The 19,796-nt window shown below is 46.0% G+C and overlaps 1 protein-coding gene across 7 annotated transcripts in view; it reads left to right on the forward strand.

Moving 5' to 3' along the window:
• LOC138976110 (helicase domino-like) overlaps positions 1 to 19,796 on the forward strand; it is a 122,982-nt gene that overhangs the window by 91,061 nt on the left and 12,125 nt on the right. For all 7 annotated transcript variants that reach the window (XM_070348930.1, XM_070348933.1, XM_070348932.1 and 4 more), the window contains 8 exons: positions 2,581 to 2,664; positions 3,038 to 3,166; positions 7,671 to 7,706; positions 10,857 to 11,013; positions 11,496 to 11,755; positions 12,099 to 12,326; positions 13,030 to 13,317; positions 17,971 to 18,150. In XM_070348930.1, coding sequence (XP_070205031.1) covers positions 2,581 to 2,664; positions 3,038 to 3,166; positions 7,671 to 7,706; positions 10,857 to 11,013; positions 11,496 to 11,755; positions 12,099 to 12,326; positions 13,030 to 13,317; positions 17,971 to 18,150 — 1,362 coding nt within the window. The remainder of the gene's footprint in view (positions 1 to 2,580; positions 2,665 to 3,037; positions 3,167 to 7,670; positions 7,707 to 10,856; positions 11,014 to 11,495; positions 11,756 to 12,098; positions 12,327 to 13,029; positions 13,318 to 17,970; positions 18,151 to 19,796) is intronic.

Here is a 19,796-nt window from a genome sequence, read left to right on the forward strand (position 1 = left end):
CACGGAGTGGGTCTGCAGAGGTGTTCCGATCGTCGTGCCCCTCCCCGACCTGGACCTCTTTACAGATGCGTCCAGGGAGGGTTGGGGGGCACATACAGATCTTCAGACTCCTCCCTTTCCGTTACTCAGCCGAGTAATCCGGAAAGCGGAGATGGAGGAGCCGGCCCTTCTTCTTCTGGTCGCTCCTCTGTGGCCGTTGCAGGTCTGGTTCCCAGATCTTCTTCGGCTTGCCCAAGGGCCCCCCATTCCTCTCGCACTCGTGCGAGGGGAACTAGTGCAGCCCCGAACAGGCATTCCACACGAGGAGCCCAGTCTTCTGAAGCTTCACGTGTGGAAGTTGTTCGGGACTCGCTGAAGCGCTCTGGGGCGTCGTCTTTGACTCTGGACTTGGTGGCTCGCTCGCATAGAGCGTCCACCTCTTCAGTTTATGCTTCCCACTGGAAGGCATGGACTGCCTGGTGTTCAGCTAGAGGGGTGAGTTCGGTGGCTCCGCGCTCTATTCAGGTCGCTAACCACCTCTCTTTCATGTCTTCACAGGGCGCCTCAGTCTCCTCGTTGAGGGTCCGGCGCTCCGCTATCTCGGCGACTCTTCAGCAGATTGGTCGTTCTGTTCGAGTCCGGGGCGTTATAGCTGCAGTCATTAAAGGGGCTGCTCTTAAGGAAGCTAAAGCTCGTTTGCCCGCTCCCAAGTGGGACTTGTTTTTAATCCTGGAATTCCTTCGTTCTGCGGATTTTGAGCCTTTAAGCGAGGCCAGTCTGTTCAATGTCACTCGCAAAGCGCTGTTTCTCCTTTTGTTGGCTACGGCCCGACGGGGTAGCGAGGTCCACGCCCTGTCGGGTCAGCCTGGAGATATCTCCTTTGAGCCGGACGGTTCCGCATCTTTGCGTTTCCGGCCTGATTTCCTGGCCAAGAATCAGTCTCCGGGGCAGGCCTCTCCGCTGGTTAGAGTTAAGGCTCTGACCAGCGCGTTGGCCCCGGGTGACCCCGATTCGGTCAATTGCCCTGTGAGGGCACTTCGTCTGTACTTAGCCCGGACTCAGCCGATTCGGTCTAGTTCTCAGAAGTTGTTGTTTATCTCTCTCCTTACTAGGCGCGAGAAAGATTTGTCGAAGGTAACGTTGGCCCGGTGGGTGTCCTCGCTCATCAAGCAGGCTTATGAGTGGAGGCGCACAAAGAGGGGGGGGGTTATGCCCTCCTTGCCACTTGACTCGGCCCGAGCCCATGAGACGAGGGCGTGGGCATCCTCTCTGGCAGTTCTGCGCTCCAGACGTCTAGAGGAGGTGCTGACAACTGCGTATTGGCGTTCCGAAGATGTTTTCATAAACTTTTATCTTCGGGACGTCACAGCTCTTCGACAGGATGGCTCCAGAGGCCTTCCAGCGCTCATAGCAGCAGGCCAGTTCCTGTCCAGAACTTGATGGTGAGTTTTGATTCATTTCTAGCCCACCGCCTTGTTGATGTTATCTGCTAATGTGATTCGGAGTAAGAATATGATATTAAATGGAAAATTTCCTAAATAAATTATCATTTAATTAATATACTTACCCGAATCACATACTGTATTCCCTCCCACCTGCCCCGCTTATGGTTTTAAGATTTTTTAAAGCCGTATGATAATAGGCACGTGTTCCTAGAGGAAGTGACGTGGCATACACCCGTATGGGAGGTAACTCCCGGTGTACTGGCCCATTACCAAAGCTACTTTCACTTTCGTTTTGGTGATGGGGTTGCTTCCCTTTAAATTCTTTAGCCGGGTAAGCGTTTTTCAGTGATAAGCATCTCAGGTGACTCAATGCTAATGTGATTCGGGTAAGTATATTAATTAAATGATAATTTATTTAGGAAATTTTCCATTTTGTACTTGTTTTGCATGGTAGCGCGCGTTCAAACGTGTCGTTTAATCGTTTTCGAGCTGGTTTATGGTTGATACAAAAGATTACTGAAAAAGGCTACAAATTACTGAAAAGTACCAGTTGCATTCCTGATTTTCTTTTGGGGGGGTAAACAGGTCTGGTTTATGCCGAGGGACAGGATTATGTTTATTTATTTGAAAATGTGTCTGGTATGAAGAGAGGTAGGGGGAAGAATTTACCCGATGCTCCCCAGCATGTCGTAAGAGGCGACTAACGGATTCTGTTTCTCCTTTTACCCTTGTTAAGTGTTTCTTGTATAGAATATAGTCAATGTTTGTAAAGATTTTAGTCAAGCAGTATGTAAGAAATGTTAAGTCCTTTGTACTGGAAACTTGCATTCTCCCAGTAAGGTAATATATTGTACTACGTTGCAAGCCCCTGGAGCAATTTTTTGATTAGTGCTTTTGTGAACAAGAAACAATTAACAAGTGGCTCTATCCCATCTCCCCCCCTTTCCCCGTCGCGATATAACCTTCGTGGTTGAAAACGACGTTAAACACCAAATAAAGAAAGAAATGAAGAGAGGAAAAGGATGCCTTTGTGTGTAGAGTATTTGAGATCTGTACCTTTCCTCAATGTCCAACACCTGGTTTGTGTCCAATTGAGTAATGTTGTGGCATTGCAGTTCCAACAGGGAGCTTGATAGAGTCATGCATCTTGTTTCAGCTGTCTCCCATCGAGCGCTATGCTGTGGGCCAGGTGGAGTCACAGATGGAAGACGAAGTGGCTGAAGAGCTCAAAATGGCCGAGGTACTGTGTGTGTCTGTGGATATCTCGGCTTGAATGTGTATGTTGAGGAGGCTGATTTTAGGTATACTTTGATCCTAGATAAAAATTTCGTTAATTTTTTTCATACTTGGGTAGTTTGCCTTTCCTAAAGCCAGTGGATCCAGAACCGGTTTGAGTTTAGTTGCCTGGCTGAATTTTTGTGTGGTACGTAATACAGTGGACCCCCCCTTTTAAGACACCCCTTTTAAGACCTTGTTTTCTCAGACTTTTTGTTAAGACTCCCTCCTTTATAAGACAAGAGTTTTGGAGGTCTTGAAAGGAGGTTCCACTGTACCCCCTTACAGCATGGTTGAGAAGGGTGTGCTAACCTGAAGCTGTTTGTGTTGTTGACCAGGAGGACATCGAGAACTCGAAGAAGGACTGGGAGCTGGCTCGCCTCAAGGCGCTCAAGGAGGAGGAGGAGAGGCGGGCGGAGATGGAGGAAGACGAGATGCTCTACACCTACCTGCGGGACGATGCTCAGGTGAAGAAAAAGCTGGCCAAGGCTGCGGGCAAAGTGAAGAAAGGGCCGGGCCGACCCTCCCTGCGCTCCCCTCGTTCCCCTTCCCAGTCTGGTTCCGACTCTGCCTTCGGGGAGATGAAGTCTGCCCGCGTTAGCAACAGAGCGGCGCTGAATAGGTTGCAGGTGGCGGAAAAGGGGGAGGAGGGGCAGGTGATAAAGGTCAACCTAGGTGGGCTGGGCAAGAAGGGTAGTGGGGTGGGGGGTAGGAACAGAATCATCAAACTAAAAATTACCAACGGGGACGTTTTAACGAATGGTCCCACAGTCAAGGCACCGGCAGTCAAAAAGGTAGCAGCTGTCAAAGCCAGGAAGAACAACGTTGCGCAGAAAGTGATGCAGAACGGGGAAGCCTCGCCCCAGGAAGTGACAAAAGTGGTAAAGGTTAGAAAACGAGGAGCAGGAAGGGGAGGAGGAGAAGGAAAGGTAACGGTGGCACGTGTGAAAGCAGCGGGTGGTGTAGGAAAGAACAGTCCGGGCAATGTGACTCCTACAGCAGGCAGGGGGCGCGGCGGTCGGCGGCCCAGCAAAGGGGCAACACCAGGGCAGGCAACACTTGCACCAGGGCCGGCAACTCTTGCACCTGTGCAGGCAACACTAACACCCAGCCCCAGAGCTGTGGGTCAGGCCGGGCCCCATCCTATCCTCAAGTTCCCCACCTTGTCCCCCGCACAGACCCCCAGCGTGGTCCTCGGCTCTCCCCAGACCCCCCGCAACAAGTCCCCCGTAACCTCCCCTGTCACCTCCCCCCCAACCAATGTCCCCCCGCCCTGGTCCAACCCCAACCTGGTCATCCGCACTCGCCGCGCGGCCATCAGCTCACCCGTCCAGGTGTCTGGCAGGCAGGTGATACAGGGCGTGGCCACTCCCACCCAGGCCACCAGCGTGTTACAGCAGGTCCACCAGCAGCCTATCAACGTGGTGCAGTCGGGGGGCGTGATGCGTCTGGTGTCCCCCGGCCCTATGGTGGCCCTGGCCGCTTCACAGCCTCTGCAGGTGGTCAGCGCTGCTCGTGTGCGCCCGGCCATGGCCCCTGGCTTGCCTGCGGGTCACCTGTCGCTGGCCGGGACGCGATTGGTAGGAGCGGGGATGAATGCAGCGGGTCTGCAGGGCTCTCTCGTACGCATGCCTGACGGGTCGACGGCGCTGCTGGGCCAGATCAGTGGGGCCAACATCCTGACGGCACAGTCTGCAGCCAACCAGACCTTCATCATGTCTCAGGCCGCCGCCAGTCCCACCTTCATCGTGTCTGGCACCGGCCAGAGCGCCATGGGGGCCCGGGCCCTGCTGGCTTCAAACCTCACCTCCAGGGCCCGCGCTCCTGTCCCCCGTCTGGCAACCACACCGCATGTGATCAATGCCTCGGGGATTCGAACTGTCCAGCTTGGTGCCGGGGGACTGACAACGCCCCTCACCCTGCGAGGGGTAGGCGTGGGAGGCATGCCTATGGGTGTGAACCTGCTGAAGGCAGGAGCATCAGGGGTTCAGATTCCCATAGTAGGCACGCAGGGCTTGGCTCTACGCGGCGGTCAGATCATCCAGACAAACCTGGGGCAGTCCTCCGCCCCACAGAGCTACGTGCTCATCACCCCTAGGGTCAGAGGCCCCGCCCCCGCTGCTCCAGCTGTTGCTACTGCTCCCGCAGACCTCAGTGGCTCTGCCGAGAAGAAAGGAGCAGGATAGAGAGACATCTATGATAATTAGTAGTGAAAAGTTATGAGTAAATGCGCAGCTGAAGAATCAAAAGTTGCCTTACATCTGCTGGTACTGACCCTAGCTGGCACGGGGAGGCATTAGGATATCAAAGCAAGCAATCGTGACCCCAAACAGAAAGTAACTCCTCGTCTCAGTCTTGCCAAGACCTGAAGGGTTACCTTTTGAATTGTAACATGAAGCGGACTTGAACAATGCTAGAGATGCATCATTTGAGTCTACACAAGAGTTTCAAAATGAAGAAACTTTGACAGCAAATAATCTACCTCTTTGGCTGTTGGTGCCTGGTATTGTTTAATAGCACGGGGGAGGATAACTTAAACAGCAGATCATGGGAGGAGTGAGACAAAAGTGTAAATAGTAATCAGAAAGTTGACTCTACAAATGTAAAATAGTTGTATATACGGCTTGCAAGGATAAGTATAAATGAAGATTGATTGTGACCGAACGAAAAGGGAAATGTGAACAAACCAGCATATAGTGTCCACATACGAAAGACTGCAAAGCAATGGATTGTTCCTGAATGAAGTGTTAAAGATGTAGGTTTGAATGTTTCGTGAATGGATAGAAAATCTTATGGGTGAACATTACTTCTATGAATGAGAAGTGCGTGGAGAGAGGGAGGTAGATTGTTACATGAACGTGTTCATACCCCTAGGTGTTCATGTTTCTGAATGTGGCCGTTCAGATGACTATTGGATATAATGCATCCGCTGTGAGAACGACCGACTTGTTTACAATGCAGTTTCACATGTGGTGTGCCTGACTGATGTCTAACGATGACTGATAATTATGTGATGATAGTCTGTCCAGAAATGTGTTTTATATGGTGCTCCAAAGCTTAAAACCAGAGTGAAAGGAATCTCTACAATCAGTTGTGTTTGGGGTGCAAAGAAAAGATGGTGTGATTTGTTACGTAGAAAGACCTTGGCAATGTTTTATTTTTCTACCAGCTTTGTAGGGGGAACAGCATCATGTAGCGTGGTAACCACATAGTGAACAACTAATGATTCAAGTTTTATTTCTCACTCTTTGAAGTGAGCTTGTCCTGTTTAGTTTTATCCCCTAGTCTTCAGTTTTTTTTATTTTTCACCAGTTAGTATTTCAGGTTCAGGTTCACTTCTTTGGGGCAAAGGGAGTAAGAGGTCAAAGAATAAGGTCGTTTAAGATAAAAACAAACATGTTCACTCTATCTTTTTTTTTCTCCATTTCATTATTTCATTTGTCTTTTCGTTTTTGACTCAGTTATTCCATTTGCTAATTCGTTGGCAAACCAATGGAATTTGCACATGTAAGCATGATCGTGTGGTTGTTTTCTACAAAGGCGACGAGAGAAAAAAAAGATCAAATAAAAAGCAAGCTATTTGAACCCTTTGTGTCGAGTGTCTGCTTCTCATTTCTGTGGCGTGTGATGTGCGTACCGACTCTGAAGGGTCCATAGAATCAAGGTTGTGGTGTCCACCAGCTTTTCACTGCCAGGAACAGAACAAATATAGAGCTCACTGCTGCATGCAGGCAAAAGAGGATTAAAAAGAGGCTGGGTCTCATTTTGTGGTGGTGTGCTTTGCTAGCTTTGACCAGTTTATTTCTTTACTATACTGTAATTTGTAAATGCCACGTGACAATAAGGCATGTCTTCATTATGGATGGTAGAAAAGAATTTGTCTTATCATTGAGCAAACTAACGATATAAGCAGATCAGAGAGAGTTTTAGGAATAATGAACGTGATCTCAATTTGTTGAAATTGTTTTGGCACCATTACCTTGGTCCTTAGTAATGCACATCACCTGAAATGAGACGCAGACCACGCACAACATCAATGACACCACAGACACGCGCATGACTTGTTCATTCATGAAATGCACAAGAGTTCACATTGTTCGGCAATGCTTGGTTTTTGGAGGTAACTGAAACCATGCAAGACGAAGACTAAACCAAATACAAAAGAACACCAAAATTCACACATTTTAGATGTCTCCGTAATGTTTTACAAGGATTTGAAGATAACTCGACTGTTACATGCACTATGGATCCATTACTATCATGCATACATGTGTATTGAACGCAATGTTTACAATAACATGACAGTTTACATTTATAGTGAAATAATCACAGAATCTTCAGTACAGTGTTCAACATCATGAAAATATGCAGAAATATTGGACATTTTGGTGAATAAAGCAAAAAGTAAAAATACCTCATGCAAAAATGTTTTGAAGTAGAAACTCCCAACTGTGGAGTGACAATGAAATTCATTTTTCTTCTTCGTTCATGGGCTTACTCGCATGTTCACTCATGTTTTCAGCACGAGTGGAATTTTACGTGTATGACCGTTTTTACCCCGCCATTCAGGCAGCATACGCCGATTTCGGGGGAGGCATGCTGGGTATTTTCGTGTTTCTATAACCCACTGAACTCAGACATAGATTACAGGATCTTTTCCATGCGCACTTGGTCTTGTGCTTGCGTGTACATACGAAGGGGGTTGAGTCACTAGCAGGTCTGCACATAAGTTGACCTGGGAGATCGGAAAAATCTCCACTCTTAACCCACCAGGCGGCAGAGACCGGGATTCGAACTCCTGACCTCCCAATGAGGAGGCCGACGTCTTGCCACCACGCCACTGCACCCATCTAAGAAGTCAATTATTCAAAGAAAAGAGATTGAGTGGAAGAGAGGATGTGTGTATTATGGACAGTGAAGAGCAGTGCATGGGAGACTGACGGTGATTTCTTTGTCCTGTCTCCTGTTTAGGTCTTCGTCTCTACCATGGATGGATCAGAAATGCCAGTAAGTATTGGATGGTTTTACATTTTTTGCAAGTCGTATTACAGTGGAAACTCCCCCCCACCTTAAGACCTCCGCAAATCTGAGAAACTGAGGTCTTGAAAAGGAGGGAGTCTTAAAATGGGGGTAGATTAACAGATGTTATGAACAGAAAGTCTGAAAAACCAAGGTCTTGAAGGGGTAGATTCAGTGTTGTTGCCAGGCCTTAGATTCAGTGTTGTTGCCAGGCCTTGAAGGGGTAGATTCAGTGTTGTTGCCAGGCCTTGAAGGGGTAGATTCAGTGTTGTTGCCAGGCCTCGGACTTCGGTCTCTGACGCATTCCTTTCTGATTTGACGCATTGGACCTAGCCTTGTCCGGTCGATGGACCGATAGTTATTACGTTTTGGTGGTCAACTGACCGATACATATTCGTACAAGGCGGACAGGGTCTGCAATGAATGGAATGGGAGTTACAAAGTCGGAAAACAAACCCCGATCGAAATGCTCATGTTCGCTACGAGTGAAAATGCACTCAGTGCCGAGTCCGTGTTTGTCGTCATTGACACTCGAGGCTGCGTTTACGGAAATACCCGATCCAGCCAGTATACCTATTTACTGAAAACGGCGCAAACATCGGAAAGTCAATCAATATAATACTACGGCATGGTAATGCCAAGATCAGGCAGGATCTCTACATTCGCACACCGGGCACTGTATTGGAAAAGGGTAGGCCAGGAATGTCGGGCTCTTTCTCCTCGCAAAGTTTATGAACAATTAAAACTAGGAAGCGACATCAAAGCAATGCCAAAGGACTTGAAACAGGTTCAGAATAAGAAGGATAGGAAAAAACGCGAATAGCCTGAAAATGTTGCCCCAAAAAAGTTGCAACAAAGTTGTAAAAAAACAATTGCAACCAAGGTGCAAAAAAGTTGCAAACACATATAATCTAATAATTGTTTCACTGTTTCCGGTAAATAGGTCGGTACAATTTGGACCTTTTGTTTTTTGACTCACATGCGAAGCAAAAGTGAGTCTATGTACTCACCCGAGTCGTCCGTCCGTCCGTCCCCCCCGTCCGTCCGGACGGACGTCCGTCCGGACATCCGTCCGGAAAACTTTAACGTTGGATATTTCTTGGACACTATTCAGTCTATCAGTACCAAATTTGGCAAGATGGTGTATAATGACAAGGCCCCAAAAAACATACATAGCATCTTGACCTTGCTTCAAGGTCAAGGTCGCAGGGGCCATAAATGTTGTCTAAAAAACAGCTATTTTTCGCATTTTTCCCATTTTCTCTGAAGTTTTTGAGATTCAATACCTCATCTATATATGATATATAGGGCAAAGTAAGCCCCATCTTTTGATACCAGTTTGGTTTACCTTGCTTCAAGGTCAAGGTCACAGGAGCTCTTCAAAGTTGGATTGTATACATATTTTGAAGTGACCTTGACCCTGAACATGGAAGATAACTGTTTCAAACTTAAAAATTATGTGGGGCACATGTTATGCTTTCATCATGAGACACATTTGGTCACATATGATCATGGTCAAGGTCACTTTGACCCTTATGAAATGTGACCAAAATAAGGTAGTGAACCACTAAAAGTGACCATATCTCATGGTAGAAAGAGCCAATAAGCACCATTGTACTTCCTATGTCTTGAATTAACAGCTTTGTGTTGCATGACCTTGGATGACCTTGGGTCAAGGTCACATGTATTTTGGTAGGAAAAATGTGTAAAGCAGTTCTTAGTGTATGATGTCATTGCTAGGTTTAGTTATTTGAAGGTCAAGGTCATGTCAAGGTCAAGCATGTGAGTCGTATGGGCTTTGCCCTTCTTGTTTAAAGCTAGGACATTAGGACCTATTGTTTTTGTTTTTTAGGGAGGTCCAAATGACCTATTGTCTTAGACTGGCAACAACACTGGTAGATTAGATTTGGGGAGGGGGGGGTGTGTTTCCACTGTACTAAAATATCTGATAGTAATGCGTGTCGGGATGAATTAAGCTATGCAGCAAAACAGGAATACAGAGCTGCCAACTCGTGCTACGTTGTGGCAGGAATTATTACGCCAAGCAAAGCAAAACATCTCTGCTCAAAACAAACGGTAACACGAAGGCAACTGTTTCCCTCTTTGTCATGAGCCCTGGTACTCCTTTCTGCTTCTTTCTCCGTGGCAGTGACAATTTGGGTCAGAAAAAATGTTGTTCACACTGAAAGTGGCACTGCAGACACTCATGTTCCTGCTGTTATTTGCTAGTCCTATTACAGTTATTAAGATGCATACTCTTGTTTGAGATAGCATTAACGGGGATATCCTGATGAATTTAGGCAATGCTACACTTAAACACCATTTTCTACACTAAAAACTTCTTAATTTCTACACTTGAGCTTCACAGAGGTTGGCAGCTTTGAGAGTTATATGTGCTACTGTTAGCAGAAATCGTTTTTCTGTTGGAATTAATTTTAAAGTAGCTTGAATAAAACTGAATAGAGCGGAATAGTGGGAACAGATTCTTCTGAAAAACCTATGATGTGGTAACGTAGATAATTTACCTTGTCTTAAAATCAGTGTGCCAGAAATGTCTGGTTTCAAACAATCTGTCATGATCCTAGTACATGTGGTAGTACACATATACATCATAATTTGCTGTACAAGGAAGATTGGTCAAGGTCGTGTCTAAATCAGCACAAAAAAGCAACAAGAAAAGTTTGTGTAGCCTTATCAGTCAAATAATGAGCACATCACTCATACCATACAAAAGATAGCTGTGAATAAGATCTGAACTTTGTTAGGCTTGACAGTAACTACATGTTTTAGCTTTCTTTACAAAGCCACTGAAAAGAGCAAAATTTATTAGATTTGGGTTCAACAAAATAATTATTTATGAAAAAGGACCAAAATTAGATATAAAAAAGTTGGCATAATAATACCAATAATAATGACAGCTTATATAGCGCGAACCACAGTAAACTATGCTCTCTGCTCTTTACATGTTAACTATAAATAAAAAATATACTATTTAAACATCAAATACATTCACTTTGTAACAAAATAAGGTAACAATGAACTTACAGCAACACATAAGTATAACTGAGCCCCTGGCAATAGAAGCTGCTGTGAACATGTGTGTTCTAGTTGTATAGTTGATGACCTGGTTATTCACAGCTGTGGGCACCTCCCACACCCCCGCAAGACGACAACGATGTCTACCTGGACCAGACCATGTTGTTCCTGTACGAGCCTGCCGTCATGCCGGAGTCACAGCTGCCCCCTGTCTATGTGCGCAAAGAACACAAGAAGCCACGCATGGAAACCATCACCAGTAAGTTGTCGGGCGTATAGAGTTGTGTTGTAAGCACTGTGCATGGACAGAGGGAGAGAGATGTGGCCCCAAAATAGTTTTTTTTAATTTTTTAGTAGAGCATCCTTATCAAATTGATGTGAGGCAAACTACAAAGTCACTGCATGTAATGATAGATGTAGTTAAGACACGCTTGAAAGGTCAGTCCAGTGTCTAGCACATGTTGATCCTACATACGTGAGAGATACCACTCATGAGATAACAATATCATTCAAAGCACAGCTAATGTGAATGAGGTTGGTCAAACCAGTCTGGCAGGGACCCGATTTTCCACTGCTGGTGATGCTGAGTCATCGAGACAAACGTCATTCTGGGAACACTTTTGTGCTCGTTGTTTCCCCTGAAAGGATTTAGAGAACGTATTGCGAAAAATCACTTAGTTTTAAACCCCAAAAGGATCCGAAAACGTTGGTAGGTAACTGTCAAACACTGTGTTTCCACAGCACGCAAGCAGAAGCAGAGGAAGGAGGAAGCGCCGAGGGTCCCCCGCTCTCTGTTCGACCGACCCAACTCTGCCCTGGCCAAGATCCGCCGCGAGATGAAGATGCAGAAACTGAAGGCAGGCCTGGGTCTGCACAGCAAGACACCCACCCCCCACGTGCGCCCCAGCTCCCTCCCTCCCCACCTGCCCCCAAAACCCATCATCGAACAGTCGGAGGGCCACCCAGAGTGGCTGATACACGAAGACTGGGCTCTGCTACAGGTAGGGGCATTTTCTATATCCTGGTGACACCTATTGGCTTGTAATGTTGGTTGACTGCTGCTCAGAGTTTTAATGACGAAAGTCTCTATTTTGAGAAAGCCCTGTTCAGTTTCTTTACAATATAAGTGGTGAATAACAACTTGATGCCCTTTTTATTGTCGATAGCCTACCCTCAAATATCTCTGTATTTAATACAGTGAAAGCGCGTACTTCCTGTGCAAGACTTTTGAAGATTACAAGAGAGGGATACTTCAAATTGTCCATCACAAATTGGTCACTTCCCTTGAATTAAAGTCCAAATCCATGTATAAAGCCCTTGACAATGTCTCTGTGTGTTCCCCAGGCTGTCAAGGACCTGTGCCACCTGCCTCTCAACCTAACAGTGTACCAGAACGCACACATCCCCAACTGGGACCTGGTGGCCGACGTGGTGAACAGCGTGAGTCGCACGCACCGCTCCATCAAGCAGTGCAAGGCGCGCTACGAGAACGTCATCATCCCCAGGGAGGAGGGCAGGATCCTCTACGACGTCAGCCCGCGCAAACAGAAGAAGAACAAGAGCAGCTACAAGGTGGGTGTGTTGTTGGGAGGGAGAGAGAGAGAGTGGTGTAGTATGAGTAGTTTTGGGGGCCAGAGTAGCTTGTAAAAGTCATTCGGCCGTAAGTGCAGGTGGCCGATTACACTTAAACACGCATACACCTGGGTAGCGCGACTCTGTTGCTGCTACTTTTCCACTGGGAGGAAGCGACCCAAATTTCCCAGCATTGGGATAATAAGAGTAAATGAAATGTCCAGATAAAAAGTACAGCAGTGTGTTTAGAAGTGACTGGAAAAAGACAGGAGCTAGATTGACAGTATTTGTGGAGAGCAAGCAGGGGAAGAACAAAAGCGGCTACAATGTGGGTGTTCTTGGGGAGAGGTTTTTGTGCTGTGTGTGGCGTGAATAACGTGCAGCAGGTAAAATATGAAAGTGAAAACCACTGTGCTGAGAATCAACTGGATAAGTAGGAGGAATCCATGCCAGATTTACAATTTTTAAAGAACAAGCATTTCTGTGTACATAAACTTGCACTGAAGAGGGTTGGATGATTTCAATTTGTGCAAACATAATGTTTCTTCTCTACCAGAAAATAGAGAAAAACTTGCAGCTCGCACTGTTGGACGTCTGTTCACAGAGAATGTCTCTCACAAGATCAAAGAACTCTTCCTGATCATCGTCAAGCAGTGACAGAAACAACCAATAGCTAATCTACTCACTGCCATTTTTGTTACAGACAAAGAACAACAGGCCGATGAAGACGTCACAGCTGTTCACACAAGACAACTACAGCTCCATCTCCCTGCTCTACTCCCTGAGGTTCGATTCCGTCAAGGCCATGGCCGCTAAACGCCCGGCCCCCATGCGCCAGTCTCTCAACAACCCGTCGCTGAAGAACCCCAAGCATTTGGCAGTTCTGCAGGAAAACAACATCAACTACGACCAGCCGCTCAACCCCCAGCAGGTTGCTGCCATAAGGGCTGAACGCATCGCTCGGGACAAGAAGAACAACGCTACGCAAAATGTAAGTGGTCAAGGATTGTGGAGAAAAGTTTTGAGTGGGAATGTTTGTTGTATTTTCTGCGGTGTTTTTGTGCTTTATACAGAGCTGCCAACTATCAATCTCAGCAAGTGACATGCACAGAGCTGCCAACTGCTACGGTTTCAGCGTAGCATGCTACGTTTTAAGACAAATTGCTACGCCAAGCTTAGAATTGCTACGCTCAAACAAATAATCACAAGCATGCAACAGTTTGCTCTTTCTTGCGAGTCCTGGTACTCATTTCTGATTAAATTACATATTCTTACCACAATTCTCAAATGCATTGACCTCAATCTCATATGCTAGATGTCGAAACACTACTCAAATTACCTGCCCTTGAAAGGGTGGTAACCAAGCTAAAAACAGACGCCATAGCCGTTGCTATGCCCTGAACCCACTTGGTTACCCTTAACCCACCGCGCACCACGTGAGCGCCGGCATCCGGAATAATCATTCTCGACTTTCGACGACACATGTAAGACGTGCGGAATTTGACTGCTCACTTGGCTTTCCCTAGCCCTTGTCTTTGTGATGATTCGGGCACGTGGGAGCCTTTACCTGTTCGCCTTTTGGTGAGACCTGTCCTTTTTGTTGAATTGATTTGTTGTGTTAGCTGCTTGTTTACAGCCGCTTTAGAAATTTACTTTTCTAAGTGGACTACGGTGTTCTGCCTTTTAGCTTTTCCAAAGATGGCCAATAGCAAGCAGTAACTTAGTGCGGGGCAGGGAGTGAATCGGCTGCTAGCCTTTTCTTAGGAACCTCTGTGCGGGTCGTCGACCCTTCGAGTAGCACTTCTTTTGTGGTAGCTATTCGGGTGGATAAGGTTTCGGTTTTTGACTCGCATGCGAAGCAAAAGTGAGTCTATGTACTCACCCGAGTCCTGCACAACGGAGTCCTAATCCCCACCCGCCGCTATTTCAAAACACTAAGGCGGGGAGACGGGGAAGGCAGCACTAAAACTCCAATTGATATACATGCCAGGAGTGCGAGTGAAAACGAGCTTTGTTTGTCCATCAAACCACACAGCTAACCTGCCCCAAAGGGGGAGAGGGGTGGGTATTTGGTTCAGCGCCCTGCCGAGAAGGAGGGAGAACGGGGATACGAGACAAAACCGAGACCGGTCAGTCAAGCCCGCCCGCTGTGAGCTTTTCTTTGTCAACAGACAAAGCCAAGAGAGGACAGCCGAGCCCGCCCGCTGTGAGCTTTCTCTTTATTTAAAGAAGCGTCCGAGTGTAAAGAAGAGGTCTGACAGATCACGCCTACCCATCTCCTCAAGAGAGGGGAGAGCCGAGTCAGCGTCTTTCTTTCTTTAATTGGTGTTTAACGTCATTTTCAACCGTTCAAGGTTATATCGTGAAGGAAGAGTCAGCGTCGACCTCCCTCTTTCGCTGAGGGATGTTTGGGCAACAAGGCAACTAATTCCAGCGGAATCAGGAACGTCGCCCTTAGAAAAGGAAAAGTCTGAATAAAATTCCTAGACAAGACGCTCCAGTCCACCTTCTTCTGCACCAACTGAGACAAGAAGTGGTCTGGGCACTCGCAGCCAGCCCCGGCTAGCAGAGGGAAAAGTTGTGACAGGTAAGCCACGGCGGGAGACTCCACAAAACTAAAAGATTGTGATTCCACCCGCGAAGGCCGAAAGTCAACAGCAGCAGAAGGGGGTAAAGAAACACCCTGGACTGCATTAACAACCCCCTCCGGAAAATAAGCCGCTGCCACTGAAGGCGCTTATCACATAGCCTGCCTAAACACAGTAGGCAAAGCTACATACTCCACCTCTTCATCAGATAAAATCTGAGTCGCCACCATCCAATGTGTTACCACACAAAGGAGGAGAGACAGGAGAACCAAAAGTGTGCTCCGACCCCGCTTGCCAAACACCATCACTCCCCTGCCCTAAAGGGGAAGAGAAGAAGAAGCAGGCACAGCACCCTGCCGAGAGGGAGGGTGGCCGGGGCCACCGAACAAAGCCAAGGCAGGCCCATTGTTCGCCCCTTATTGGCCTTCTTGGCTAATTCGTGTTTAGAGCAGGGGTGCAACTCCTTAGCGCCCCTCTCTCAATCCAGATGGTTAATCACCTCTGTTTCTTATCGCAGCTACTCTGAAACAGATAGGCCTCTCTATCGTTGGTCATGGCGCTTTTGTGTGCATGATCAAAGGACCTTGTTTTAAGAGGTTTAGAGGCTTTACCCCTCTTTGGGATTTGCTCTAGTTTTGGAATGGTTGCGTTCTTTGGCATTTTGAACCCTTACTCTTGGCTCTTTTGCTAGACTTAACGCGTAGGACAAACAATGAGATAATTACTGTGATGTTCTTAACTACACTTTAATATGGAATGTATGTAGGTAGGTATGTATGCATGTGTGTTGGTGTGTCAGGTGTGCAAGAAAAAAGGGTATTTTTTATCATGGGTTTTATGAATTTTCTTCTCTTATTCTTTTATAATTATTAATTAATGACCTATATGTGCTGATGACCAATTTAATTTCCTTTGTTGGATCAATAAAATGTTATGAGTTATGAGTTAGGACTTTGTTCCTCTTACTCTGGGCTCAGCCCTGAAGGTCAGTGAGACCCATGTACCATTGAGGTTACCGGAGAGGATATCCTTGGAACATAACAATTCCGTTTTTTCACGGCTTTTCGGCCAGGTTTCTTTGGATCAGAAACCTGGTCAATCTCCTGTGGTATTTAATTCCCTCCTCTCGGGAGGACTCTCGCTCCGGGCGATTTGGATTTTTTAACTGTCTGGTTAGAGCTTTAAAATCTTTTCTAGCTTCTGCTAAACAATTCGAACTAAGAGCCAAAAGCTCATGTTCTTATCTCTTTACACTTTAGGTGAAAGAGACTTCTCTGAATTGACTTTCACTAGAGGTGTTACTACTTTCATAGGACAGTTCTATGAGTGGTGGCCTATTGAACAAAAGGGGGGGGGGGGGGGGCGTTCAGTCCTCCTGCTTTCCTTTACAGGGGTTCAGGAGTCCAGAGCTGGGGGGAGGGGGGGGGGGGTCTTCTCTCTCTCTGTGGCATTCCAGTGGCTTAGGCGAAGTTTTGCCTTTTTCTCTTGGGAGGTCTAAGGACGTGTCCATTAAATTTGACCTCTTGGACATCTCCTGCTATTAACTTGTCGAGGCCTTTTCTTTGCCCTGGTTAGTTTCGGCAGGACAGGTTCTTTCAGGGACATAATTAAGTCCCTCCTCCTTAACCTTTTAACTACCAACTTTTTTTTACTGTAGAATCCCTCAGCTCCCAAGTTATTTTGAGCAAAGACAGTCAAAAACGAGTATGTTTGTTTAAATTATTATTACTCAGCTTCCAGTAGTCAGATTGATATAAAATTTTGGTATGTTATTGGATAGTGATCAAAATGTATGTATTCTTCGTGGTATGAATGTCGGAGTGTTGTAATGGTTTATTTACCTGTCTACCTGTCAATAAATTTGAAAAAGTACGTCTGTGTTTGTTTTCATGTATATTCATGCAAACTTGTTGCTCCGGTATAGCATCACTTTCGGTTTCACTTTCACTTGAATGATCGAAGTCAGTCAAGTCAGCGGTGTTCACTGAACTAACGCTGATGTCGGAGCCAGAATCTTCCAATTCATGTCGATTTTCGATGAGATTATCCAGCAGAGCAGTGAACTCTGGATCGCTGTCCTCGGAATCCATGTCGGAGACACATACAAAAAAATCCCGTGAAAAAAGATCGATAGAAACTCGCACTGAAGTCGAAAGCACTTGCAAACACAACTTGGCGGAAGTGAGACAATCCCACAATGCATTTGCAACCGTCTTATTACTACTGCTCGCGCACAACAACCGCAAACAACCAAAACAGACGCTACACCGGCGAGGGGCGGTATCGGGCGGTATGGGAATAGCGGCAATGGCGGAAGACGGGCGGTATGGTAGTTAAAAGGTTAAGGAACAATCTGCAGTTATGAGAATTGCGGTAAGAATATGTAATTTAATCGAAAATTTCAATAATAAATTTTCATTTGATTAATATACTTACCCAATTCTCATAGTTAATACCCTCCCATCCATCCCCGCTACTTAATTTCCTACGGGATTTTGAGAAGTCTCGAATGATTATTCCGGATGCCGGCGCTCACGTGGTGCGCGGTGGGTTATGGGTAACCAAGTAGGTTCAGGGCATAGCAACGGCTATGGCGTCTGTTTTTAGCTTGGTTACCACCCTTTCAAGGGCAGGTAATTTGAGTAGTGTTTTGACATCTAGCATATGAGATTGAGGTCAATGCATTTATGAGAATTGGGTAAGTATATTAATGAAAGGAAAATTTATTATTGAAATTTTCGATTTTCACTCCATAGAGCGGTCAGAATTTGTGTCATAAAACATTTTCCACGCAGTAAAGTGGCACTGCAGACACTCTCTGTTGGCCATTATGTTTCTTTTTTCTGAATTAACTTTTAGAAAATGTATATATTCTTGCGCGGAATAACCAAAATGTGGCTGTGCGAATTCATTTTAGACAACACTGCTCAAAAACACCATTAGCTACGCTGAAATTCCCCCCCCCCCCCCCCCCCCCAAAGTGAATTGCTACACTTAGTTTGACAAGAGTTGGCAGGTCTGAATGCAGCTAATGGTGGTGATAATTTTTCTGGCAGGCTGCGGCCACCGAGGCGGCTCAGCGCACCACACAGGCCGTTGCACAGGCGGAGCGGACAGCGCAGGGTGTGGTGCAGGCAGTGACCGGTGTCGCTGCGTCCGCTCCCACTGTCGCTCAGGCAGTCACCGGGCAACAGCTCCACTCACTGGTATCTGCTGCCACGCCCACCACCATCATTGTGAGATATGCTTCTGTTATGGAGAGAGAGAGTGTGTGTGTCTTCCTGTCTGTGGCTGTCCCTCTCTGTCCCTCTCCCTCTCTGTCTCTCTCTCTCTCTGTGTCTCTCTCTCTCTGTGTCTCTGTCTCTCTCTCACTCTTGAATCTCTCTCTCTTGAATCTCTCTCTCTTGAATCTCGCTCTCTCTTGAATCTCTCTCTCTCTTGAATAGCAATATTAGCTGAAGAGACGATAAAAACAAATAACCAACTGTCTGTTCTGCCTGCCTGCCTGCCTGTCTGTCTGTGTAACTGCATGTGTGCCTCTGGAATAGCTGTCCACTGTTGAAAATATACGTCCGATGTCAATGTTTGCCAAATATGCAACCGTTTGTTATCCAATAAAAACTTGCGCACATCTGAGATAAAATAAATTAATTTCAGAATCGCATGTCCACCTTGAAAAGATGTAACATATGTGTTAACTTCACTGCAACATTTGAATGGATTAAAGGCCGTTTCCAGTCCTCCGGTCATTGTTTAGACGTGGAGGTGTATAATGTACGTTGTATGAGCTGTTGGTGCGTGTAGCGTGCTTTGTCCACCTGAAAGGTAGAACTGTTTGAAATAAAAGGTACCTGTACAGTGGAGCCCCCCTTGTAAAGACTTTAAAAAAAAATATGGGAAAATCAGGTCTTGCAAAGGAGAGTCTTAAAATGGAGGTAAATTTACATTGTTTATGAACAGAACATCTGAAAAATAAGGGTCTTAAAAAGGGGGAAACCCCCTGCGGGTTAGGGGGAAGAATTTACCCGATGCTCCCCAGCATGTCGTAAGAGGCGACTAACGGATTCTGTTTCTTCATTTACCCTTGTTAAGTGTTTCTTGAATAGAATATAGTCAATGTTTGTAAAGATTTTAGTCAAGCAGTATGTAAGAAATGTTAAGTCCTTTGGGAACTTGCATTCTCCCAGTAGGGTGGTATGTTGTGCTACGTTGCAAGCCCCTGGAGCAATTTTTTGATTAGTGCTTTTGTGAACAATTAACAAGTGGCTCTATCCCATCACCCCCCCCCCCCCCCCCCCCCCCCCCCTTTTCCCCGTCGCGATATAACCTTCGTGGTTGAAAACGACGTTAAACACCAAATAAAGAAAGAAAGAACAAGTCGCGTAAGGCGAAAATACAACATTTAGTCAAGTAGCTGTCGAACTCACAGAATGAAACTGAACGCAATGCAACGCAGCAAGACCGTATACTCGTAGCATCGTCAGTCCACCGCTCATGGCAAAGGCAGTGAAATTGACAAGAAGAGCGGGGTAGTAGTTGCGCTGAGAAGGATAGCACGCTTTTCTGTACCTCTCTTTGTTTTAACTTTCTGAGCGTGTTTTCAATCCAAACATATATCTATATGTTTTTGGAATCAGGAACCGACAAGGAATAAGATGAAAGTGTTTTTAAATTGATTTCGAAAATTTAATTTTGATCATAATTTTTATATTTTTAATTTTCAGAGCTTGTTTTTAATCCAAATATAACATATTTATATGTTTTTGGAATCAGAACATGATACAGAATAAGATTAACGTAAATTTGGATCGTTTTATAAACACATTTTTTTTTTTACAATTTTCAGATTTTTAATGACCAAAGTCATTAATTAATTTTTAAG

This window comes from Littorina saxatilis, linkage group LG9, assembly GCF_037325665.1.
Source record: "Littorina saxatilis isolate snail1 linkage group LG9, US_GU_Lsax_2.0, whole genome shotgun sequence".
NCBI classification, from domain to species: Eukaryota; Metazoa; Mollusca; class Gastropoda; order Littorinimorpha; family Littorinidae; genus Littorina; species Littorina saxatilis.